Source organism: Electrona antarctica, assembly GCF_951216825.1.
Source record: "Electrona antarctica genome assembly, chromosome: 23".
Taxonomy (NCBI): Eukaryota; Metazoa; Chordata; class Actinopteri; order Myctophiformes; family Myctophidae; genus Electrona; species Electrona antarctica.
The window spans coordinates 32,179,524-32,206,386 of record NC_136804.1 but is presented as its reverse complement, the minus strand read 5'-3'; the positions used below and the strand labels follow the sequence as shown (position 1 = coordinate 32,206,386).

At 42.0% G+C, this 26,863-nt stretch overlaps 1 protein-coding gene and 1 long non-coding RNA gene across 3 annotated transcripts; one reads left to right on the top strand and one right to left on the bottom strand.

The window, feature by feature from the left end:
* The first annotated feature begins 872 nt into the window (after positions 1 to 872).
* On the top strand, positions 873 to 3,168 carry LOC306916705. Its single transcript, XR_013789020.1, has 2 exons — positions 873 to 933; positions 968 to 3,168. It is a non-coding gene; the product is annotated as an uncharacterized lncRNA (long non-coding RNA).
* cpsf6 (cleavage and polyadenylation specific factor 6) lies at positions 3,019 to 25,674 on the bottom strand. 2 transcript variants are annotated; one of them, XM_079494720.1, is made up of 11 exons: positions 25,539 to 25,674; positions 21,536 to 21,745; positions 20,190 to 20,293; positions 19,895 to 20,034; positions 19,177 to 19,347; positions 15,398 to 15,511; positions 12,661 to 13,183; positions 12,082 to 12,218; positions 11,838 to 11,991; positions 11,239 to 11,449; positions 3,019 to 3,695 (listed from the first exon to the last, which is right to left on the bottom strand). In XM_079494720.1, exons 1-10 carry the CDS (start codon positions 25,596 to 25,598, stop codon positions 11,257 to 11,259), a joined length of 1,806 nt encoding a protein of 601 aa, XP_079350846.1. In that variant the 5' UTR covers positions 25,599 to 25,674; the 3' UTR covers positions 3,019 to 3,695; positions 11,239 to 11,256. The 2 variants fall into 2 exon arrangements, with proteins under 2 accessions (XP_079350846.1, XP_079350847.1); XM_079494721.1 differs by having other exon boundaries at positions 12,103 to 12,218.
* Between the last annotated feature and the right edge of the window lie 1,189 nt (positions 25,675 to 26,863).

The window sequence follows — 26,863 nt, the reverse complement described above, 5'->3', positions numbered from 1 at the left end:
GTTGCATAAACAGCGCTCGAGCGTTCCGTTTTCTGCCCCCTCAATGTCTTTTACTCTATGGCTCTGATGGCAGCAGGGAGCAGGCCACTATGGTAAACAAACGGAAAAGTCCCCAATAGTTTCAGACTTCCAGATCCATTTTCCTCCTTTGCTAAGAAATTAACAGTAGGCCTAGCCGCCTATACCATTTGGAGTGCTTGTCAAACATATACATTTCACATAGGAAAAACACAAGGAGAAACAAGACAAGGTAACTGAATTTAGGGTGATTTTTTTATTTTCAGAGGGAATTTTTAATTCTAGAATCCTGAGAATGAAAGTCTACTGAAATAAGACGTTAAGTAAACGCCCACTCAATGTGAAAAACCTACTAACTCGTCATAGCAGCAATATTTATATTACTATTAATCATAATTTAATTTAAAACATATGCTTAACAAAAATAAATATATAGGCCTAAAGTAGGCTAGCCTATATTGCTCCAGCAACAGTGCATGGTGCCGACAGGGGAAACATTCTCACTGTATCAAGCCCTCAGTAAACCATTAAGTTTAAAGCACCACTTAACTACTTTTCAACCCATCTTCATATAATCAGTCCTCACTAATGATAAAATGGCATGAGTCTCTTATGAGGGCTGTGGGCAGTTCAGAAACCCGTCCCACCAGTGACATCATGCATGGGGAATCCAATTAAGCTAATAGAAATATGCGAAACTGCAGGCTTTCTATTCCTGAAGTTGCAATGCGAAAATGGAAGCCATCGTTCTCACGATAAAAAAAATCTAAAGTTTAATAAAAATCTGCCTAACAATGTCACTGGTGGACGGGCTTCTGAACTGCCCACAGCCCTCCTGAGACAGATCGAGTAGAAAAAAATGGTATCTTATTGTGAAAATGAGTGAGGACCAATTATATGAAGATAGGTGGAAAAGTGGTTCAGTGGTCAAGTACTTGTTCACTTAAAGTTTAAGTGAACAAGTCAGACAACCCATCATGTCAACTCACCGTCACCAGCCAGTTAGTCAACCAGTTAATCAGCATTTCATTCTTCAGGATTTGGCCGATGTTGCCTCTGGAGCTGCGAACACTTACCTTCAGCGCTGTGGAAAATTCAGGACAACACAGCAGCTACACAGATTCACCATAGCAATAAAGCCACACACTAACCATTCTTCTTATTGTTCACATTAACTACCTTTCTTCAATAATGGTTCACATTAACTGCCACTTGTAAACAAGTTTGTTTTGTTCAAGTCAAGTAAAGCACTCAAGTTTTCCAACTTCTAAAAAAAACAAAAAAAATGCCAAAACAAAAACACAATGTCCTCATGCCCACAGGTCGAATACTTCTCAAATGCATAAATAGGCCTAATGTGTTGTTTTCTTGCCAAATACACTGGTTTAGGGAAATGGATGACAATTTAACAGAATTCTGGTGGCAATACAGTTCTGTATCTCGACTCAAACCACAGTATGGAAATAAAGGGACATATCAGCTTTCACACTTGTTTCACACTTCAGCTTACAGTTGTCAATATAAAAACAGAATTTTTTTTATGAGTACTTTTGCATCACACTGGTCGGTGTTTTTAAGTAACCACTTACAATGGAAACTTAAAAATGTCACCGCCAATTGATATATCAAATATATACAGTCGACAACCCTTCATCTTAACACATGGCATTAAGTACATTAAAACCCTTCATGTTGGCAACAAGAGCACTTGAACAGCTATGTTAACTTGGATAAGACCTTTATGGTCTGCACTGTTGGCACCACACTTACAAAGTCATTAAGTGTCACCTTAAACTGAGAAGAGTTTTGCCCCCGAGCAAGATAAGTTTAGCAATCCATATATTAAAAAATCACACCCGTGTGAACTGAGTGGTGCAGTGACGTCACACACTAACCATAGCAACCATGCTCACCTGTATGTGGGGCCACGTACAGGTACACACATACAAATACATAGATACAGAAAAAGCTGGATATTGGAGTGGTTTGCACCACTCAAAAACTGTATGGGTAGCACTGGTGGATATGAATTAATCCACAATGCTGGCAGTGTTTTTGAACCATGCTCAACTCACCTAGTAACACAGGAGGTTGAACTCTACCCGAGCACAGATAATGCCTTGACATGTCAGATATACTAGTATTTAGAATGGAATGTCACCTCAATGTTAGCAGCTTTGTTTTTACATTAGGGGAATGCTGCTTGTGCAGTATATGCTTTTTAAAATGTCTCAATAACTTGACAGGTAAAAAACAAACACAAAATTCCCTTAAATCTGAAAACCAAATGCACAGAAATGGCAGTAAACAGCTCCTTGACTTTAAGAAAATGTGCAACATTTACAAAACATGATTTCAAGTCCGACCAATCTGACTGCAATGGGAGCTGTACTAATACTGCACTATATTACATTACAAGTCCAAAAGTAAAAAGTAACGATAACGCAATAACATTAACAAAATAAAAGAAACAAAACAAAATCAAAATATTGTGTCTGGAAATTATCTGGACAGTAATTTTTTTTTACGACTACATTTGACTGGAAAACCACATTGTAAACAGTGACATGGATCTTTGATTGGAATACGCACTCCAAAAATGACCAAAACGAGCATTTGGGAGTTGGACCAAGTTTCCTGAAACCTGAATGAAAACACTGGTAGTCATTACACGAATTTGTGAAATTCATTTCAAATGGAGGCAAATAAAAACGATGCTCAGTGTGTTCCAACAGCAGTGTTTCTCAACTAGGTCAGTTTCTTTAAGTAGGTCATGCAATGTTTTGACAAGGTGCTGGGCAAAGAACTTTGACAATTGTGTTCACAGTGAACACAAAGTTCAGATCCCCAGTGTGAAACCAATTCAGGTCCCCCGTAAAAACCAGCTGAGAATCACTGCTCAACAAGACGTGTGATTTTACACAAGATAACTGTAGTCAAACATACACATAACATGAACGACCAAGAAATGCAGAAAAAGTCACCATGTGAACTACCAGCCTGGGTGAACAATTTTATTACAACACAACCTAGTTTTTAATCAAGTAAAGCAGAACTTAAGAGACATTCACAACACATTATCAACTTTACCATGAAAAGAAATGGAGGAAACGGAGATAATTGATAAAAAACGAGAAAAAAAAAAGAAAATATTCTATAAAAACAATGCATGTTCAACTGACGAATGCACAGTAGTGAGTGGAAGGGTAGCGGGGGTGGGGCTGATAGGGGATCTTACCATATTATAATGTTGTGGATCTGTGTATGTTTGTATGTTGTGTATTGAGTATTTGAATTCATCTTCTCGTCAACATCGCAAAAAACTCATCGGACAGTTTCCTCATCTTTTCCCCATATCAAATAAAACACAGTAGAAATAAAAGAAAAAGTTGCTTTCTGGAAAGGGTTCTTGTGAGATCATTTTAAAGAGATCTAACTGCCTTTATGTGCAGCAGATGTGTCTCCTGCTCACGTTACCTATCCAAGTAGACAAACAAGAGAGGAGGATGGGTGGAGGAGAAGGAGGAGAGATGGGATGGGGTGGTGGTGGAGGTGGTGGTAGTTGGTGTCCTGTCCCAGCATGCATTGCGTTAGGTGATTGCTGATTGGTGGTGGTAGCGTTGTGATGAAATCCTTCCTCCTCTTCCTTCCATCCATCCATCCTAGTTCCTCGTTAGCTGAAAAGGTGTCAAATGAAGGGTGGAGTTTGGTTTGGAGGCAGCCCAACAATAACACACTGTGTAGTGATCAGTAAACCAACAGGGCCGGGCTGCAATGCATTCTCAACTCAAACGGTCTAAATGCCACAACAGTGAAACAAATCCATTCTGAAAGCAGAAATTACAGCAAGTTTATGTCCCAACAACCATAAAAGGAAAAAATAAAAAGACAAAAAAAAAGCATAATCATTGGCAACTGGGTACTGAATGACTCACTGAATGAAACTCAGTGAGTGTCAGTATACTACTGTGAGAATTTAACAACACGGACCAAATTACTTATTATATTAAAGGACCCAACTTTTATGTCCATGGCGAGTTGATTATGCATTGCCCCCTGCCCTGGCAACAGACACACATACATCATGCAAACCTGGATTAAGACACAACAGTGTATATAGAAGTAGAAAGGACACATTGAATACAGCATTTCACATCATTTTAGACAACAGGTGCTAAATGTTACAAAATGACTGTTCCTTCATCTGAGCTAGCCAACAGATCACTGTAAATAAATTATAGCTGCACGATCAATCAAGGATGAGATAATATCTTGTTTAGACAATGCATTACTTTCTTTCCAAACCAACTTCGGCCATAATCACACCTCTGGGATGACCCCACAGTGACGCAGACCTCTATGTCTTTATGAGGGGAGTAATCTTTAGAAAAACATTTTTTGGGTGAACTATCCTTTTAAGCTGTTGACCATGTTTTTGACAATGAAGGTTAATGAGACTTGTCAAGTCGACAATAAACTAACCATCATCAATGTGATGCAGGTGAAATTCTGGGGCGGCACCATTCAATGAAATCAACATCATAGTTACGGGGCATGGTCACTGCATAAGTTAGTTGGGGAGAAATTACGCCATAGGGAGAAAAGCAGACAATCTCAAGTGTTTCATAATGGACAGCTTGTTGGCTTCAACTCAAACTGGAACAGCCTTCGTCACATTTGCCCTTTAACCTTGTGGAGTTTCTCAAATGGATATCACAAACCTCCAAACAAGCCTAGATCTAAAAGGTGTACCATATGAGGTGTTCTTTACACACACCCTGATGCTACAGTAAACTAAACCCAACAATAGATATGGGGCTACGGCTAGCAGTAAGCTAAGGGCCCAGGTTGTAACTGAGTGCCATTTGTTTCAATAATGACAATTTGGTCGAAGTAGGCTTATTATAAATACAAAATTTCGCATTAAAGTTGGGCATTTGCTCATTAGAGACCTAAATTCAGAAAGGTCACCACTTCAGGGTGACAAATCATGCAGACTGAGGGCCGATTCATACTCCTATTTTACCGCTGTAGTGCCGAAATGATTTCGGCTCGTCAGAAATTTTCAGTAGCACCGAAGAGCCGACTTTAGGACGGTACCCGCCCCCCGAACCTCAAATGACGTCACATTGTAGGCTCTACAGCGCCGAACCAACTTTTATTCGGCTCTAAAATAGGAGTATGAATCGGCCCTAAGAAAACCAAACTATGAGGAAACTTGGGCGTTTGGTAAAAGTAAGAGATACAAGAGGACATAAAGGGACTACACATATTAGAACTACAGAAGAAATATCACACAGTGGCCATTTGTGTTATAATGATCTCAATGTGATTGTCTGTTCTATTCTTTCTTGCCCATGTTTCTCAACAAGTAGGACAAAAACAGCATGCACACTACAAGTCATTGGAAAGGCATAATTATGAATGGCAGGCATAACATTATGTCAGAAGTTCACCCAAGTCAAGGCAGTTTTGCCAAAATGTCAAGAGTGGGCATATTGTGTCAATACAAGGAATGGTCTAACTAGTTAGATCATTTCAACTTGGTTCAAAGTGATGGCCCACTAGTACCTACCAACATCCCTGCACTGTTTTATCAACAACTACGTGACAACAGCATCCATTGAACACCACAATGTAACTGGAGACAATAGACACGTCTGTATCGTTCTGCGGTTTAACTAAGCCTCTGGGAAAGAGAATTTGTATAAATGTCTGAGAAATATAAAGATATACGTTTCAATGTTTTAGATTAATTCTGTGAAGTAATTTTAAATGACAGATAAAAGTAGGAGTGCCCAATGCTGTATTCTTTTGCCCAGATAATTCAAATTTCACAATGTTTTTTTTTTTTACGGGATGCGGTTGTCACCAGTGAGTTTCACGATAAACTGTACCAAGTGCAGAAGACAAGGTAGGGTCAAACCAGGGTCAAACAGTCCAAATCATTTAAGACACTAAGTGAGCTTTAAAACAAATCCACATGGGGCTTGTCTAGTAGCTAGCATACCCAATTGTTCCCATGTTAATTATTTCTTAATTGCCGACATGAGATCACTGTAAATCCTCATTAGTATTACCTAGCGTAATATTTTTTCAATTAATTTACAACTTGCTAAATCCACTTAAAACCCAGTGGAAGTTAAACCCCATCACTTTCGGTCTCAAGAGAGGATGTGATTTTGACCATGGCATGACACCAGTTTGTTTGAACAGGGCAGCAGGACAGCCACCCCCAGCACACATAAACCTACAGCCTACAGGGGAGAGAGCTTTGTAATTGTAAAGTCATTTCTGGTACAAATTCCCCCTCTATATGAACAGATAAAAACAGTGTTAAAATCATCTGTGAACAGAAATATCACAGTCATTACCATTAGTGTAACCATCGGACACAACCCCATCCGTCTCACTCACTCAGTGGCATACTGTGCGCAGTACCCGACAATGTTTCCCCCACACACAGAAATGTGCAAAGTGCGACACTCTATCACAGAGTCCTCACAAGCTTAGTGATTGTCAAATCTTTCTATAATGTACATTTGTACAAATTGATTAAGTTTGAAGCCCGTGTCCATTGGGCGTGTCTTATGCTAGCAGCGCCACACAGATATTTTTGTGAAGTGCAGATTTTGGGCACAGGTCAGTTTAAACATAGTCAGACCCTTTCACTTAACAAAAAACATTTTATTTTAAACTGGAAAAAGTGTTTCCACCACTTATTTTCAGTTGAAAATACGTTTTTTTTGTCCTATAACACTTGCTAAAAAGGGTCATGAGGCGATGAATAAATTAAGCCCCAGTGTTGCAGAAAACCAGTTTGAATTGTGGCGCTCGTGTTCAATGCTAAAAATGAGTTACAACTTAAAATGCTGCATGCTTAAGCTTAACCAAGCTCCAAGTGCTGTTGACAGCAAGCAGCCTTTCCATTTAAAAACAAAAACAGAAGCAAACAGCTTAAGGACAGGTTCCCAATGGACACAGGGTCTTATTTTCAGCCAGTAACTTTGCAGCCAAAGCACAGCGAACACAGAACAAAGATCAAATCAGCTAACGAAAAATGTTATGATTCTACACTGACAGGACAGCCATTTTTACATTGTTTTACAGTTGCTGTTAATACGGATAAACATATTGAAAAAGTGACAACCGTAAAGGAACATTATTTAAATTAATTAAGACCGAGCTTACGGTGCCTTTGTATTACACGTACCAAATTTGACAGAACAAACCAAAGGTTTGCACATCTATCTTAATATATATGTTCTGTAAATAGATATAGGTATGTATTTGTGCTAAGGCAGCAAAACAGGCATATGTTGATTTTGGTACTTGTAGAACAATGTAAAAAAAAGTTAAAAAACATCACTCGTCCAAAGGATTGACGTTTACAGATCAAACACTGGAAAACCACTGGTTAAAATGACAACCTCAAAACCAGGATTTTGTGTCAACATTCAACAAACTTGAATCTCTTCATAAAGTGTCACACTTGACAACGGGAATATAACAATATTTACCTTACTAAAAGACCTAATAAGAATCTAGCCCAGAAAAACAACCTTGCGATAACAAAGACCTCATTTCACAGCATTAACCTCGTCTCAATATCATTCAATGTTACAATTTCAAGGTGACAAACTACTACGTAGCTACTCGACTCAAATAAAGCTACCTTTAACCACTTGGATCAAAAATAAATCAGTCTAAAAAAAATGTTTTATGCCATTTGGTTGCAACAAGCCAACAAAAATTACAAACTGCCATCTTAACCTATGAACCAGTTGGCGCAATAATTCAATTTAGCATGAATCTTTGTCCAAACCAAGTAATTTATTATTTTAAATGGATTAAACTACTTTTTTTTTAGATCATGCCTGGCAAACGGAATCAATAGTCAATACTACTATAATCATTATCCATGTCCCATCTAGGCGAGGCAAAGCAAATGATTCAATGCAGTTGAATGTATTTTAAATAGCAGTTGGCCTAGGTTTGATCTACAACTCAATTTTAGAAACTCAAATGTATTATTTATTTGATTCTAGCTACTAGTATGTAATAATTTCTAAAATACAAAAATGTGAGAGCTAAATTGTAACTTCCAAATGTCATCGATAAGTCATCACAATGGAACAACCAGACATGTCAATCAAGAGGCCAGGCAAAATGGAAGAAATTACTTTCTACAATTGTGGGATGTGACAAGCTCATTATCCTACCCAAACTAGTAATGTAACAGTTACATGCATTTATCATTATTTATTCTTAATATTTATAGTAACAACAACCGATATTGCCTTCACAAAAGGAGTGTACATTTCTTTTCAAACCTTATGTTTATTCTAGAATTAACCGCAATAGTATTTGGTTTAACTACAGAAATGTTTTCTTTACCAAAGACCCCATTTATACCAACATACAGGTGGAAATATCAATGAGATTAAAAAGAAAGTTGTTTCTTTCAACCTTATCAAACACTCTTGCTAAACTGTATGCCAACATGATCCCTCTACTACAACAGAAGTCAAGTTGAGCAAACATTTCTCAGGCTAATTTACAGGAGTTGTACCAGAAATACAATATTTTGTGATTTTCTTTTATCTTTTCTTTGAAGTCATGGTCTACAATGATACAAGGACATGGTTTATGTATTCATTCATTTACATGTATCACCTGCTCCTGACATAGTGTGTGTTTGACAGATATTTTAGCTATCAAATGAAAAGTTTGGGAAATATATTTAAAAGAAAAATGAAAAAAAGAAAAAAAAAAGATGTTTGCATTTTCTACAACAATTTGAGTTGGTTTTGCAGCCCAAAAATATCCCAAGCATCATTACTACTGAAATCTCTGCTCAGGTTTCTGGATTGAGACATTACGAATCAAAGTACTGAGTATTTCATGATTTTCTAATCCTTACATGTAACAACCTGACAATATTTTCCTTCAAAGGATTCACAATAAGCAAAACACTGCATCTGCACTCAATATACTGTATAGTTACCATGGAGTACATCATTATGATGACACTGTAAACACATTGCGCATTCAAGATTGTTTTGTCCACTAGCCAGTGTCTGGTAAATCTGAAAAATACAAGCCACCTCTGCTGTTGGACCAATCCACACATCAGAACAGCAGAGCACTCCAAATGATGGTTGGTTGGTTACAGCACAGTAGGCAGACGTAATCAGTGCAGTAAAAATCTACTCGGATTAGGCTGGTGGTCGTCAGTGGGAGGCCAAAAAAGCGATTGTCCAATGCCAATCCAAATAGTTTAGCAACTGTTGCTTGCTATACAGGTCAAGCTTTTGCCACCTCACAGCTGTCAATGTTATTTTGCATGGCTGTGTTGTTGAACATAGACACGGCTTAACATCGAGAAAGTTACGATTATGACTGACCCACCCAGATAATGGCAATAACACTAAAACTCCTGTCGGGGTGGTCGTTAAAAGTTGATTTCTCACTGTCATTTCCTCGCATTTCTAGTTTGTTTAAATGTCATGCAAAATTTTCCAGTGCATAGCCTACTGCAAGCCTGGTTGATTTAGAAGACATTTTGATGCTCTTGCTACTGAAATAATGGATTATTTATATGGAGAAATCCCGTCATTTAACATGCATCTCTATGGGGGAGGACGACAGCTTGCCCCGTCTCCTCGCTGCTAACATGTCTATTGGACATGGACGGGTTGGGGAGGGACTTAGCGAAGGGCCAATTCTATTCGGAAAACACGAGAAACGCAGATGGCAGGTGGTTTTCAGAAGTACCAGGTATCATGCCGAGTGGACAAAAAAGGTACACTGCTTTTGCCTCTTTCACTGGTTTATATATATTACAACTGAGCTGAATAATTACGACTACATTACAGACACACCATGACAAGATCCCTGGGTTCACAGCAACAATGGTAACGTACATGAAGAGTAGGGACTTGTATTCTTATTCTTTTCTATGACAGATAACCAGAATAGTTTTTTTGGACCAGGTGGTGATCCACAACTTAACACTTACCTTAAACTTACCTGGGAATACGAAGCTCGAGCAACTCAAGTCCAGTCCGTCATGTCTTTACTTTAGTATAAAGATGTCATCCTACACTACTGCTTTTACAATGTGTACACGTTAAATTTAGAATTTGTATTACACCCAATTAATCCTGGAATTGATGGAGCTTTTTTTTGGTCACATTCCTAAGCCAGTAATTAGTCGGTTATTAAATTATTGAGAAAAAGAAACCTGCTCGTTTACTATCCTACCAGGACCTCTAGTACTGCTGGTTTTATCTCCTACCAGGACCTCTAGTACTGCTGGTTTTATATCATGCCAGGACCTCTAGTACTGCTGGTTTTATATCCTACCAGGACCTCTAGTACTGCTGGTTTTATCTCCTACCAGGACCTCTAGTACTGCTGGTTTTATATCCTACCAGGACCTCTAGTACTGCTGGTTTTATCTCCTACCAGGACCTCTAGTACTGCTGGTTTTATCTCCTACCAGGAACTCTAGTACTGCTGGTTTTATCTCCTACCAGGACCTCTAGTACTGCTGGTTTTATCTCCTATCAGGACCTCTAGTACTGCTGGTTTTATCTCCTATCAGGATCTCTAGTACTGCTGGTTTTATCTCCTACCAGGAACTCTAGTACTGCTGGTTTCATCTCCTACCAGGACCTCTAGTACTGCTGGTTTTATCTCCTACCAGGACCTCTAGTACTGCTGGTTTTATCTCCTATCAGGACCTCTAGTACTGCTGGTTTTATCTCCTACCAGGACCTCTAGTACTGCTGGTTTTATCTCCTACCAGGACCTCTAATACTGCTGGTTTTATCTCCTACCAGGACCTCTAGTACTGCTGGTTTTATCTCCTACCAGGACCTCTAATACTGCTGGTTTTATCTCCTACCAGGACCTCTAGTACTGCTGGTTTTATATCCTACCAGGACCTCTAAGTACTGCTTTCAGCTCAGGAGGTGAGGAAGACGAGGAGAGAAGGTGAGGAAGCAAAAGGAGGACTTTCTGAGACTCAAGACTTTGGTCTCTCCGCTCATCTGGAAGTTTAGCCTAGTTTGGTCCTGGAATGGCCCAGACTGGCTCAAACCAGATCTGAGGGATCATAAAAGCGGTCAAGAACAGTAACAAGTTCAGAGGAACAAACAAAGTAAAGAGTGTGAGAAATAAAGAGGGAAAAACAAAAAAACATTTCATACACACCTCCCCCTGTTCTGCTCTCTAGCGGTGCCGATACTCCCGCTCCCTTTCCCTCTCCCTGTCTCGGTCGCGGTCTCTCTCGCGGTGACGTTCGCGGTCACGGCTGCGTTCACGGTAGTAGTCCTCGCGGTGGTCACGAGGACTACGAGACTTGTGGCGCCGGCTCTTTTCCCGGGAGCGACTGTGGTCGCGCTCCCTGGAACGCTCCCGTCTGCTGAAAGGGGCAAAAGAGAAAGATAGGGTTCAGGAAAAGGATGCTCTTAAAAAGAAAATGTATACTCCTTAAAATCCTAGCCTACATTCCACACTTGGCTGCATCCATTTGACTTTCCTTTACGGTTTGGATCATCAGGAGTCTACGCCTATCACAATTATTACATAATAGTCTAATTGCAATTATTTGAGATAATCATCAAAATTGTTTCATTTCAAACGGAAATGTATTTCCGTTAATCGCAATTATTTGATTGATCGTCGGTTAAAATGTCATAATCACGACAGGCCTTGATTCTACTTTTTGAAACATTTAACCTTAAATGGAGACTTGACAGAAACACAGCAGCATACCCACTGAACCCACGTGTCATTTTCATGGTGAATACCTGGTGGCGGAGCCGTAGCTCTTGGATTCGATGCCGTGCAAACAGTCCTGAAGTGAGCTGATTAGGACTTTACAGCGATCATCGGCAGACACTTTAGACTGCTTTATCAGACTGATGGCCGTCACAAGAGTTTCTATGGCACTACCATAGTCCGCTAGACACAGGGAGAGGAGGGGAGGGGGGTGTTACATGTTGTACACAGTTTAGGAATTACTGCTTAATTGAAGAAGGTGTGCGTGTGTACCTGCGCCGTTTGTGTGTATACCTGCGCTGGCATCAGAGACGGCTCTGGATATAGCGCTGGAAGAGATGGCTCTGTTCCTGTTCATAATCTCCTCAAACTCAGCTTCACTGAGAGGAGTACGGGATGGCTCCATTTCCCTACACACACACACACACACACACACACACACAGAGACACACACACAGAGACACACACACAGAGACACACACACACAGAGAGAGAGAGTGAGAGAGAGAGAGAGAGAGAGAGAGAGAAAGAGAGAGAGAGTTTAACATCTCCAGTCAGCTAAACAGTGGCATATCCAGGAATTACATTTTGTGTTAATTGTCGTCTCCCCGCGCACAATCGTAGCACTAACGGTTTTCAAAGAGATATACCTGCCAGACGAGTAGGATACAAAGGCTGAAAGGCATGCAGTTTTTGTCCTCTTTTTCTCATTGTATGGATTTTGGCCAGGCCAGAAATGGATTTGGACAGGCGGACGCCTGCCCTCGCCTTATTGTAGATACGCCTCTGCAGCTAAACCTTTCCAGTCAAACAGTCACAGCTAAACATGTACTGCAGTAGAGTCATCCTCACCTCTGACCAGGTCCAGGTCCATACTCTCCTCTCTCATAAGGTGGAGGTCTTCCGTAGGGGTCGTTGGGACCACCGGGCGGACCTCGGCCATCATTGGGGGGCATGCCGGCGTTGTTGCCAGGCGGGGGGAAGAAGGCGGGGTTAACGTGTGGGGCAGGGGGTGGGCCTCCAGGTGGGGGCCCAGGCATGTGTGGGGGTGGGGCCAAAGGACCCATAGGGGGGCCAGACATGGGTCCAGGGGGTCGAGGAGGGAAGGGGCCAGGGGGAGGAGGAACCTGTTGGGGGGGAGGGGGGCCTGGGGGGGGTCCGTGGTAGCCAGGGGGAGGAGGACCGGGGGGGAGGGGGCCCATGGGCGGCTGCCCAAACTGACCCGGGAACATCACAGGGGGAGGGGGGCGGTCGCCACGGTTGGGGGGGCCAGACATGGGAGGAGGGCATCCCTGGCCGGGGGGAGGTGGGCCTGGGGGACCTGGAGGCCCCGGGGGGCCAAGGGGAGGACCACGAGGGGGTCCCTGCATCCCTCCTGGGAGGACAGGTCGAGAGAAAGAGAGAGAATTAGAGACTCAACTCCAAAGTGAGTTGTACTTTACATACAGGAAGGATGACATCACCTTCACAAAAATCCCCAACAAATTATAATATTAGTGGCCCATTATTATTATTATTATTATCTCTTTGAGAGAGAGAAAGACAGAGGAATAAACATGATGAGGACGAAGTGGATTTGGATTCAACTCCAAAGTGAGTTTGACTTTATATACACAGGAAGGATGTCGCATTACTTTCAGTATAAAAATAAAAACACCATTATTAATAAGTCCTACAGGAGATCAAATCTATTCTACACCACTGATAAGTTCAAACTAAAATAAAAGACACTGTACAGATGTGATGAAGAGAAGCAGCGAGGAAGATGGCAGGTGAATGATATGGCCGGTTGTGTTCTCACATACATAACACTGGTTATCTCTCACACTCACACTCCAGGGTGTGAATATATTTGTGTCGTCATAATGGCTGCCAAGGACTTATGTCCTGGAGCGCCAAGGACGTGTTTTTCGTGTTTTTTAACAAAAATAAATAAAAAAAATATATATGGTGGCGGTCTGGGACTTTTGGCGCCCCCTGGTGGCGGTGAATGAGTTAAATAGGTGTGCATCTCTATGTTAGATAAAAGTAATAGATAATTATTTCCTTCATCAGGGTTATTGTATACTGTATAGGAATAGTATACTCTGAGATTTATTGGGATCCATGAGATTTAGTGAGTGGCCATTGCGGATAATGTCAGTGGTGGTAGCGTTATCCTTTGGGATGTTCAAAAAAACGTTTCATGTCATGGTGAATTTATAATCTGAATGGCCTCAAAACAGAAACGAGGCTGAAAAGAGCAGAAGGATAAACTGCAGGATGGGTCATTTGGTGCACATTTATGTTGAGACATGGCCACGTTCAAATGCATGTTAACCACTTTCAACCTGGCATGCCTGTTTTGGCATTATACAACAGGGAAAGTTTTGTTTTATCGTTCAAAAATAGCACAAAAGAAATAGCCAATCTTGCATGCTCACGTGTTGCACACAATCATACTTTGTTTGAAGTATAAAATAAGTAGTGGAAGGTGGGAACATTTGATCACTGGTTGTGTTCAGGCATGCATTTGGTGTGGCCACGGTCAGATAAAAGCCACATTTATACTCTATTGCACAGCAATAATTTACAAGCCAACATCATCACATATCACAGATCATAAATTAGGCTCATGGATGTAGGGTGCATAACAGCATGACATACTGCAGAACTGTACACCACATTTTTAGAATTTGATCTCAGGTCAAAATGGGTTAAGCCCATTTAATCAGACGCGCTGGGCATGACTGTAGTCCCCGGGTCTCCAGAAGGTGGCATACCCATACCCTGTTCCGCTTCAGTTTCCTATTGATTGGCTGGGTGAAAATGAACCAGACCCATTGACGGATACTGATTCTGGAAACCCAGGACTACAGGGCATAGAGCTTAATATGGATCTGAGACTTTATGTGGCCAGCCTGAGCCCGAGTTTCAGCTAGATCCAAATCCCAATATCCCATTGATGTCTTTTAATCTACAGGCAGTGTGTGCAAGATATCTGGTGCGAATCAGTTCAGTTTGCCAGATTAGCTCCAGCCAAACACACAGACCGTTCTTAGGCCTCCTGCAATTTATTTTGATGTGTCGCATCACTGTGATCTATTTTTGAAAATGTTACACTAATGATATGTCCAAAAAGGGAAACTATGAAGCTATGAGATCTTCCAGTGAATATTAATCTCAAATACACATTAAGAAGTCTTCCTCACAACAAAAACAATGGGATTCACAGTAAAAATCTGAAATGTTGCACTTTAAAACGAATGATTAATTTGCCTCTTGGTAGAATCAATAAATGCAAAATAAATAAAATAACCACATTAACCCTAGAATCGCATTTCGCGTAAAATAGCAGACCTACAAGCCGTCAACGCTTTATGACGCGCTGTGAGCTTTGAGATCCGCTATTTTACACAAAGAATTGGCATAGGAGTATAGAACACTGTGGTACCACGGTCAACTGAATGTCCAGGGTTTATACGTTGTTAAATGCTGTTCCAATGACACAACTCTTTTCTACAAACGGCTCAGGGTTAGGGGGAAGGGGTGAGCTAAATCGGTCAATGGACCAAAATTAATGAATCAAAATCAAATCGAGGTGTTTCACCTCTCGGTCGCCAGTTTGGATCCCTGCCCCCCTGGCCCGGTGGGAAGGGATTGAACCCCATGTCCATCATGGGCCCTTCAGGGTGTCTAAGCCCAGGGTCTCTCATCCCCTGACCTAATGGGAGGGGGAAGGAACAGGAGAAAACACACCAATCATAAGCCTTCCACTCAAAAAAAAATTATCCCTGAACCACAAAAAAAAAAAAATCATATTTGAACTGGGGACTCCCCCAAAATAATTATATTTGAACCCCCACCCTGACAAGCACTTTAGAATTGTAGGCAATACAATTAATTTTGACTTGGTTCCACAGATAAATATCATGAACATTGCCGATCTACAAGCTACAACGCCTCTTGTAAAGTTTGTAGATCGGCTATTTACACCATGTTTACCTCTATCCTTACGCAATATATTGATAATTTGGCTTTAGAAACTTTAGAGATGTGCAGATACCCGGTACATTGGTTTGTTTACCGTTGGTGATTAGCTTAATGTTGCACATTAACCCATTTTGGGCGGGAAACCCTTTTGGCATCATGTTATGCTTTAGCTATTGAAAAATAGCAGATCTACAAGCTCATAGCGCGCCACCGAGTGGCGCGCTACGAGCTTGTAGGTCTGCTATTTTTGAAAAATCGAAGAACGACTGACATAGAAACATAGCTTTTTCAGAAAACTGTCAGGATGTAGAAGACATTTTTAGAATCTGATCTCAGGTCAGAATGGGTTAAGCTAATCATTTCACCTGGGGACCCCGAGTACAACCCCAGTTTGGGAACCACTGGCATAAGGGCACCAGCCAATAAGAACCACTGGCATAAGGGCACCAGCCAATAAGAACCACTGGCATAAGGGCACCAGCCAATAAGCAAAGGCAGAAAAGGTGGGAATAGTGAAATTAATGATTATTAAAGGAAAACATGATCAAAGAGTGGAAATGAGCAGAAGGCAAGATGGCGGGTCTGTTTACATCCTGGTCCTGGACAAGGACTGTCTAAAGAGGACGAGGCGCCAAGACCGTACGGGCGACGCGATGTTGCTTATGGTGCTCCATGGAAGGAAAGAAACATGCGCAGTTGAGACCAAGGAAGCTGAACGCGGAAGTGTTGGCTGCATATAGCCCATTGCGCATGTTTCTTTCCTTCCATGGAGCACCATAAGCAACATGGCGTCGCCCGTACGGTCTTCGCGTCTCGTCCTCTTTAGACAGTCCTTGGTCCTGGAGAGCAAGACTACTTTTCTATTCTACCAGCTAGTTGACAGGCTACCATTTAGACCTGGTGTAACCTATACGTTGTTCTACCTTTCATGCCGGATGCGACCTCTAGTAAGAATTTGAATGTTTTCAGAAAACCTTAGGTCAGGTTTTAGGAGAAGTTTTTAGAATCAGCCTCAGGTCTAAATGGGTTAAATTATTCTACCAGCTAGTTAAATGGTTCTACACTATTCTACCAGCTAGTTAAATACAAGCTAGTCAACTGGTTCTACACTATTATTAGTATCTAGTGTTAACCCCTTACGTAACTACGTAACTGTATTGACTGGTCCTAAGATATATTCTAGGAAACAGTTAAGATTGTTATATAAACAATTCTACCAGCCGGTTATGTACTTCTAAACTATTCTACCAGCTAGTTAACCAACTGGTATTAAACTCAATAAACGCCTTGTAAGCAATATGACTTTTAATCGTAATAGACCAAACATATAAACTCCATATTAGATCTATTATTTTATACTTTCATTATACCAACAGTGAAATTAAGAGAGAGGCAGACTGCAAGATTTATGCCTGTTTTATACTCGGGTGTGTGCTTCACCGAAGATAGCCAATCTACAAGCTCAAAAAGCATTACGGCCACGCTACACCAGGCTTTTCGCGCACAAAACGTGCGCGTTTACCCCCACGCGTGCGTTTAATTTAGGTCCAGTCCTATTTTAAAAACGCACGCGCGGGCCGTGCTTTTAGGGTAAACGTGCGAGAAAAGCCTGGTGTAGCGTGGCCGTGACTCTGCAATGCTTTGCGAGTTTGTAGATTGGCTATTTTCAGTGCGCAACACCGACATACAAATAAGTATAAATCAGGCTTTAAAGACAGGTTTAGTAAGCAGGACAGAGGAAGACATGCACAGCCATGCTGGGGTAGACAGAGCAGGCACAAAAGACACATACAAGCCTTTGTTCTAATGTTCCATGTACTGTGAGTTGTAGCATGAAGTCAACAGGTGTGCACACCAATATGTAAAAATATGTTTTGTTGTTGTTGCCCGGCAATGTTGTAGAGGTGTCAAAACATTTGAGTCAAAGGTGGATCGTCGAGTCGGCTGTGCACAATCCTGCATCGATGCAGTGGTGACAATTTACAACTCTATTGTGGATTTTCCAGTTACTTCCTAATCATACAGCATTACATTGTCTCTAGCACTGATGTTCTGCTCCCTCTGAGGGACTGAGCGAAGCCAAGAGATCAACAAGTCAAAGTCAATCGTGATTTAAGATGCACACCTCTAGTGTTGCCAGGCGACAATCAAGCTTTATCGATCAAACTTTATTCATATAGCACATTTCATATAGCAGGTGCAACCCAATGCGCTTCACAGAACCAAAAAGTCATAAATGTCAGAGTACGTGTAGCTATGTGTAGTGAATTTCATTTAATTGAAAAGTTCAAAACTGTAATTGAAACTAAACTGCTGTATTTTTCATTGTCATCACAGGACTCTTTCAGAAGTGTGCAGAGGGAAGTGTTTGAAGCCTCTTTTATGTAACATTTTAAGTTTCGCTTTAGAACACCTCAGCTCCGTATATGCTGTGACGGCACTCAGCCATGTATTCCCTAGTACATGACCCCCCCCCCCCCCCCCCACACACACACACACACACACACACACACACACACACACACACACACACACACACACACACACACACACACACACACACACACACACACACACACACACACACACACACACACACACACACACACACACACACACACACACACACACACACACACACACACACACACACACACACACACACACACACACACACACACACACACACACACACACACACACACACGAAATTTGATAATGAAAAACATTTAAATGCTAAAATTGCCATTCAAATGTAGCTTTTATCGTTCATGAATTCCATTTGAAATTTGTATTGTTATTTTATATTTAATTTTACCGCCCTCGCTAAATGTATTGAGCAACGAATGTAAAGATGTGCATCGCCTCCGGCCGCTTCTTGCCTTTCGGCGCGTTCACGTGAGGTAAACAAAGATGGAGGTGCCCTGTACTAGCCTGTAGTGAAATCAGTACTCACAGCTGTTTTTCCAACTCTGTATTAAATATTCCGTTTATTCTGCTCTACTGACTAATCATTTATTTTAACCCATTTTGGGTGGGTTTGGTGTAAGCATTATGTTATGCTTTAGCTATTTAAAAATAGCAAGCTCATAGCAGTGCCACGCTATGAGCTTGTAGGTCTGCTATTTTTGAAAAATCGTGAAAATGTAGTGCAAATATTTGACTATATTCTTTCAGATCAAACGTTTTTAGCTCAAATCTTTGCTTCTGGAGTGTCCCTGGAACAACATATTTTCAGATGGGGGTCGGCGGCCAATTACATATATTTTTTGGGAGCCCTTGACATGAAATTGTTTGAGAATGACTGACATGGAAACATAGGTTTTTCAGAAAACTGTCAGGATTTAGAAGACATTTTGTAGAATCGTCCTCAGGTCTAAATGTGTCAATACTAACCAGGGAAGTGTGGAGGGGGCCCTCCAGGGCCGATGGGTCCAGGGAAGCGATCTCCTCCAGGCCCCGGCGGTCCGGGGAACCTTCCTCTGCCCCGACCTCCCATGGGGAACCCACCGCCGCGAGGGCCAATACCAGGAGGTCCGGCTTTACCCTCACCTGACATTTGGCCTCCTTGGGTACCTGGCCCCAACAGGGAACACATGTCAGAGAACCAGCTTGGGACAATTATTAGTAAAAAATATATATATTTTTTTTAAATTATACAAGTTACCTTACATGCTCTTTATCGCATTTGTGTGTTGGATGCCGTGTGTTCCAGTATAGATGAAATATCGGGTGTGTTTGCGTGTTGTGCGCATTTCAGCATGAAGGGCCTTGCAAACGGGGAGCCATAAAAGGCGCCTATAGTTCATTTTCAATGAGACCTCATGCGTTTTTGCTCGGAGAAGTCGCGGTGCGACAACGCAAGCGTATTTACGTGAGCGCGGTCCCGTGAATTTGTTGCGCGCGTGCTCGTTTCGTGCACACGCCCGCGACTCACCAGACCTGGATTCGGTTTAGCTTTTTTATTACACTTGCGTTGTTGCGCCCCTCTTCAACATACCTGGAGGAGACCTGTGTTGATCCAGGCAACAACACCTGCGTTCCTCGCTTCACGTTTGCAAGGCCCTTGAGTGGGTATCAGTATGTTTGTGTGTGTGTTTGCACCTCCTCTTACGTGACTGCATTTCAAACTGGCTTAGTGACTGCTTATTGCAGGGAGTGACAATGGGGTTCTGTCCGTGTAACTCTCTCTTCGACAGCAGCTCCAGCAACTTCCGGGACGATCCCTCCGATCCCACGCACACCAACGCAAAGCTGGACCGAGGTAAACATCACACGGTAAACAAAAACATACACTCAAAAGGAGACAAGACACTTTTAATGGATTATGGTTCATGCCATTGGTTAGTTAATATGTGTACGTAAAATCAGTATCACGTCATCACAAGATAAAGACACATATGGCTCACCCTTTGGACTGTCCATTGGCTCTGTTCTCAAAGAACTTGATCTCAAGAACATCTGTGATCCCTATCGACCGGATGGCCTCCGTCAGGTCCTCGTCTGTGGTCCACTGTCAGAGTGCAGGAAAGTAACATCTCAGTAGAGAATAGTCTTCAGTTCTAAACTACCACCAGGTTACTACTTGAGGAGGCATTCCAGCACTTTTCAGTGAAAAAATAATTGGGTCTTGAGCTAAGACGTTTGCATTATGTCTTCACTTCACTTTCAATGTTTTATTTTGGTCTACAGAATGAAAAAGTTTTATGAATAAAAGATACATTGATATGACCAAAAAAAGGTGTAGGCTGAAGCTAATTAGCTTATTTTGCCTAGGCCAGGCAAAATAAATTGTTTGTCTCCGATTGGCTGTCATTTTTGGGCTGAGTCGGTAGGGAATTTATTTTATTATATATATGTATTTATTTTTTCGCGGAAGGATGGGTCGCAATTTTATTTAAAAAATATATATTATTTTTTTCCCTACGGCAACTTCAATATTTGCCCGAGTATAGCTAGCTAGTGCTACAGGTTAAAAGACAAAAAACATAGCTAAACAGTAGCCCTGGTCCAGTGCTTACAGTGAGTAGAGAGAGACTCGCTGTAAGCACTGGACCAGGGCTAGCTAAATAGCAGACCTACAAGCTCACAACGCCTGCTCTGTTAGCTAGCTAGCTCACACACACACACACACTACACAGTAGAGCTCTTCATGGGTCCAAAAAAATGGTTCCGAAATCCAAAATAAATCTGTGACATTGCGAATTTCCGAGAGACCCGACCCAGCCAGGCAGACATACATGTGGACAGACAGAGAGAGAGAGAGGGGTTCCCTACAGACTGCGTGCTGCAGTAGAGGTTGAGATAGGAAAAGAGTCTCGTCTCTTGGAATATTAAGGCGCGACACTCAATGCACTTAAAACAGCTCCTACTTTGCCCTCTTCTTTATCCACATGTGGGGAATGGGAACACTGTTGTCGGGATCCGTATATAAAGTATAATTGCACGCCGGTGTTTTCATTCAAATCAGCGCAAGACAAACCAGTACACAGTAACGTCAACTGTCAATCCAAAATGTATATTACATGATAAATGATATATAATGTATGTACGTACATATACATATAATATATTTATAAGTCATAATATCAATACAGGATCATAAGACGTGTCTAGACTTATTTATCGTCTTGTCACAGAAAGAACACAACCAATCAGGTTCAACCCCAGGGTAGTTATGTCTCTCAGTCAAACAGTGCTCAACTCAACACCGAGCCACCATGGTCTGCTTGTTCTATTCACCGGAGCGACTTACCCACGTAAGGTTCCCTATGTAGAGAGCAATCCTCTTCCCCGCATAGGTGTACACTACGTTAGGAGGGGCGCTCTTCCCCCCCTCTCCGCCCCCCGGAGTCGGCAAATTGTCCAGGTAGTCCCTGTCCTCCGGAGCGTCGCCGTTATTGGCCGATGGAGAGATGACATCATCGTACAGGTCAATCTGGTCGTGGACGGGGTAGTCTGACTCCTAATGGAAACACAGAAGTACATGAATTAATAAATAAATAGGCTGAATACACAGTAGCCCGTCCGCATGATGGGATTGTTTTCTTTTTATATAATATAAAAAGTCTAACCCAAATATGGTCTAACCCATTCAGGCCAGACGTCGACATTTAAAAAAAAAAGTTTTCTAAATCATGACAATTTTCTGAAAGATTTGAGGCACATTTTAACGATTTTTCAAAAATAGCAGAACTACAAGTTCATAGCGCGCCACTCGGTGGCAAACATTATGCAAACATTATGAAACATTCAGAAATCTCCATCTATAGTAAGTCTATAGTAAGACTAGCAGATTACTTACATCTGTACACTCTCTGTCCGAGAGGCGCGATAAGCACTGGTATTTATTTTCAAAGCCATCTCAGGAATGGTCCCCCCTTACATTTGCTCTATGTTGGATCGGAATCCAAGTACCTATCAAACCCGTTCTAGTGACTTCCTGACCCTCAAGGTAAAGCTAGGTAAAGCAGCATTCTCTGTTAGGGCTCCTTTTGATTGGAATGAGCTTCAGAAGTCCTTAAAAATCACATCACTGCCTTCCCTGGGACAATTCATGGAAATGTACTCGCATTTGCTACTAAACATAGCACCGTGCGAGTTGTAAAATTAAATTTGTAGCACCGGTGCGACTACAGAATTTGACCATTCAATCGTGATAAAGACAAGGCTCTGATACAGCAAGTGCACATTCTATGGGTCGCAGTTCTAAATTTCTGTACAGTACGGCGGTATCGTTCGCCAAAAGAGTTGATCTACAAGCTAACGTGTCGAGGCCACCGCCCCGCCCTGTGTCGCTGCTCCGTGCTCTTCCCTGTCAGCAGCGACAGGCAGCAGAGCGAACGCAGCTGGATAGCATAACAGAAGGAATTGCTTGTTCTCGTGTCGGTTGTGTGACCTGCTTAACGAGCAACGGAAAAAAGGCGAAGATCTGACTGTCCCGCCACCACCTCCTCCCACCCTCACCATAGTTAGACGTCGGTCCGCCCTCCTGCTCACCTCCTTCTGCGTACCTTAGTAAGTCAGTAGTCTACTGTAGCTGTACATGTCTGATGTTGTCTGAACTGAAGCAGTCAAAGCCGAGGAGAATGTTACAATAGAGGGTATGCGACTATGCGCGTGACATCATCATCATACCAGGAAGTTATGCGGGAATGCCTACTGAGTGGCAAAAAACTACTTTCTGGCCTTGACAGCCCATACATCCAAACAGAAAAGTCCTATTTCATTGCATGAAATGACTTTAAACAACATTAAATTCACTTTGTCACTCGATCTGCCATTCACTATATGCATGCGCATACCCTCTATACTAATTCACCATCGAGCAGCCTGTCCTGCACCGAATGTCACATGATAGAACAGCAGGATAAAAAAGGAAAGTTTATCTATCTATGAGCAACATAAAAATTGATTATCTATCCATCTATCTGCATAAAAACGGATAGTCTATCAGCATAAAAACAGATAGATTTAGGTTATATAAAAATGATTGTGATAAATATTATCTTGTTAATGGCTGAAAAGATATTGTGAAATAGTCTTTTTGCCATATCACCCACCCCTAACTCATATCACTTTATTAAAGAAAAATCCCACCCATGTGAAGTGAGGGGCGCTCATCATCATCGTACATCATCATCAAGAATGGTGGTCCCTTATTGGCAAAGCATTTCCACCGACATCTGATTGGTTAGCCGATTTTCTTGTCTACATATGACGTACGTTTCCATCAAAGTTATCTTGCCATCATGGCACAACCCAAACCTCTACAAAAGTGGTCTTACCCTTTAAGTAAGACCACAAGAGACATTGTAGCAGAAGAGCCAACAGCATCCTCAAGGACCCATCCCACCCAGGTCATCACCTGCTGCAACTCATGCCCTCAGGGAGGCGCTATAGGGTCATCAATGCAAGGACGAACAGACTGAAAAATAGTTTCTACCCCAGAGCAGTCATAGCTCTAAACACTGACACTTGATGGACTAAAGGGACTTACTGTGCAATATGTCTTACATGTATGTTTTTTATATAGAGTATTATGTCTTTTGTTTTAAATGCACTTGAGCTGGATTGCAAATCAATTTTGTTGTCTTGTACAATGACAATAAAGATAGTCTGGTTCTGATTCTAAGTAGCATATAACGTGTCAAACTAGGGGTTTCATGATTCTGAATCCATTGGTCACATAGTTCTAACTATAAATGCACCAAGTCTCTGTGTGTACGTATGTATGTCTGAAATCCACGTTAACTCGAGAACCGTTCTCCCCACCGACTTCAAATTTGACACACGCGGTCCACACCCCCCAAAGGGAGTGCAGTGCCCGTTGTCGAGTTGGTCGGATCCACGGTTGTCTAGAACCGCCACAAAAGTCCTTTGCCCGCCCGTCCTGGGCCAGTCTCTATATTTGGGCATGCCTAACAAATAACTCCATATGGGCATAAAAGGGGACACAGCCGACATCACTTCTGACACCACGGTTGTCCAGAACCACCCCAAAAAGGCCTCTGCCCGGGCTCTGGACAGGGCCCCGTGTCCATATATGGAGCTTGACTGTTCTGACATCATTCTGACATCTGCATAGACTCCATATTTCGGGAATGCCTGATAAAGAACTCCATATATGGGCATAAAAAGGGACAGACATAATGTGTTTTGTGTTTAGATCTGCTCATTGTAAATCACTCAATGGTCCTGGCTGCGTACCACCCGTTTCGAAATTGCACATAATGCAGGAGGCAGCAGGACGTTTCCTTGTGGAAAACGAGTGCTTCCAAACTCTGACACTCTGAGTCCAAGATTGAGATAGATTTGTAAAGTTATAAAACCACAACAACACAGAGACATGATAACCACACTAAAGTGGACGTGAACTTCACGTGAAGGCCCAGGCGTAAAAAACAATATCAACTTTAAAGTTGAATTACCCAAATAAATCAACTAATTCAATCCTTCTCCCAGGCAATTACTCTATTAACAACATCACTGGTCCTCGTTTGTGTTTGTTACACATCAGCGCAAGAAGAAGAGGCTGGTTGTTAGCCTGAATGCTAAGGTTGGCTATCAAACTCAACTGGCTTAACAACTTTAGATACGTAAGGTTATGCAAATACAAGTCAATACTAGACTGTGTTGTTTCTAAACGACGAATAAACACTCGACAAGAGTCCGTGGTGTTGACGCCAGCCTGGTGACGTGAAGCATTTTCATTTAAACTCAATGTGTGTTGTTATGAACCGGTTAGCATCGTGCTAACTAGCTAACCAACTAGAATGCTTGCTAGCTCTCTCTGGTCTCGCGCCACCCATAGAGGGGAGGGAGGGGGGGCTGGGCCATGCTGCTGGGCCATGATTAACAATAGACTAATGTTTATATAATTAACCACAGCAACAAACAAACATACTTATGTACCGTTTTAACTAAATAAAAATATAAACTGTAACGCATGGAACGCGTCCCAAACGGTCTGCTCTACTGCGGAGGACACGAACATACAATTACATTAAACCCTAGTTTTGCACATTGTGTGTGTGTGTGTGTGTGTGTGTGTGTGTGTGTGTGTGTGTGTGTGCACTGCACAGAGCTCAGTGAAAGCTAGCCGGGGCCTGCATGCATGTGGTGGTGCGTATTATAAAAAGGAACCATGTTATTATTGATGTCCTTCCGTAGCATTCATTACATCCGTGTATATGAATGAATGCACGGGAGAGTTGTTTTTTTAGCAAAACAAACGTATGCATTAAAAAAATATATACCTGGTTGAATTCTTCCTCGACGTCGGCGTAGATATCTATGTGATCCACACCGTCCGCCATTTTCCTCTCACCAGCCGCCTTCCCCTATTCCCTCCTCCTCACTGCTGCAGAGTAGACATGGCTGGCCGGCTGCAGGGAGAGGGGCTACACCCCATAGCCCGGCGGGACGCCCGCTGCTGCAATTGGTTAAGTGGTCGTCATGGTGATGATAATAATAATACTCATTCAAAGAAAGTGCAGTCCACCTTTTTTGATTGATTGATTGAAATATTTATTAACAGTTTGCAGAATTACAGTACATTTCAAGCACAAACTCAATACAAAGTGGACGACCCAATTAAGCATTACACTTGTTTACAAGAGGGTCCACCATGTTCAATTCATCAAAACATTTAGAGACGTACAAATAGACGCTTCTATATAGTCAAAGAACAGAACAGATCATGAATTCATCATAAAGGAGGTAAAAATAAACATATACAGTGAGGGGAAAAAGGGGTGTGGCGGTGGGGGGCGATTCAGATTTTACGGGGGCCAGTTTCGAATTGCAGCCGTCCGTAGGTGCTTTTTGAGAGCGGTTTTGAAGGAGTCAAGGGATTCACATGTCTTAATGACTGTTGGTAGGGCGTTCCACATTTTGGTGGCATAGGAGCGAAAATAATTTAGTCCCTTGTTTGTGCCGAATCTGGGGCTATATCTACGGTCGGTGATATTGGTGACCTGATATGTGACAAACTTGTAGACTAGACATCACTATAATGTCAGTGTACGAATGCAAATCATTGTGGTTTGTTACAGTTTATTAGCCGAGTGGAACCGGTGGAAAATGGGCCTCAGTGAACCTTTCTGGGATGGCCCGGATGGGGGATTGTCATCAGAGTATTCGGACGATGACAACAAGACCACGCCAAAACCATCAGTTATAATAGGCTACTGTACATTTTTGTTGTGATCACAGATCACACCACGATAATAGTGATTACTATCCTAACTTTGTATCGATTTGCAGTGATAAAGGGAAACAGTGGACGACCTCACCCAAACCATGTCAGGACAGGATATATAAGTGCCCCCAAATCGCATATGCCTAGCTATACTGTGTGTAGTACCTACCAGCATTCAAATCCGAGGGGGGTAAAAAAAATCTCGCTTTCTTTGGCCCCTGGTCATGGAACGACTTGCAGTCCAGAATAAAATTGGCCTCGAAAGTTTCTTTGAGTAGTTTCCAGGGGATCATCTCAGATGTACAGTCCAACATCTGCACATGTGCGGACATGTGTATTGGTATATACCTCCATATTTATTATTCCTGTTAATTATATACT

Bases quoted from the DNA above. Each gene is read 5' to 3' on its own strand.
- cpsf6 (XM_079494720.1), bottom strand. From the start codon at position 25,598: ATGGCGGACGGTGTGGATCACATAGATATCTACGCCGACGTCGAGGAA. The intron at 21,746-25,538 runs GTATATATTTTT...TGTTTCCATTAG, and splicing joins TCGAGGAAGAATTCAACCAG to GAGTCAGACTACCCCGTCCA. The intron at 12,219-12,660 runs GTGAGGATGACT...GTGTGTGTGTAG, and splicing joins GGACCTGGACCTGGTCAGAG to GGAAATGGAGCCATCCCGTA.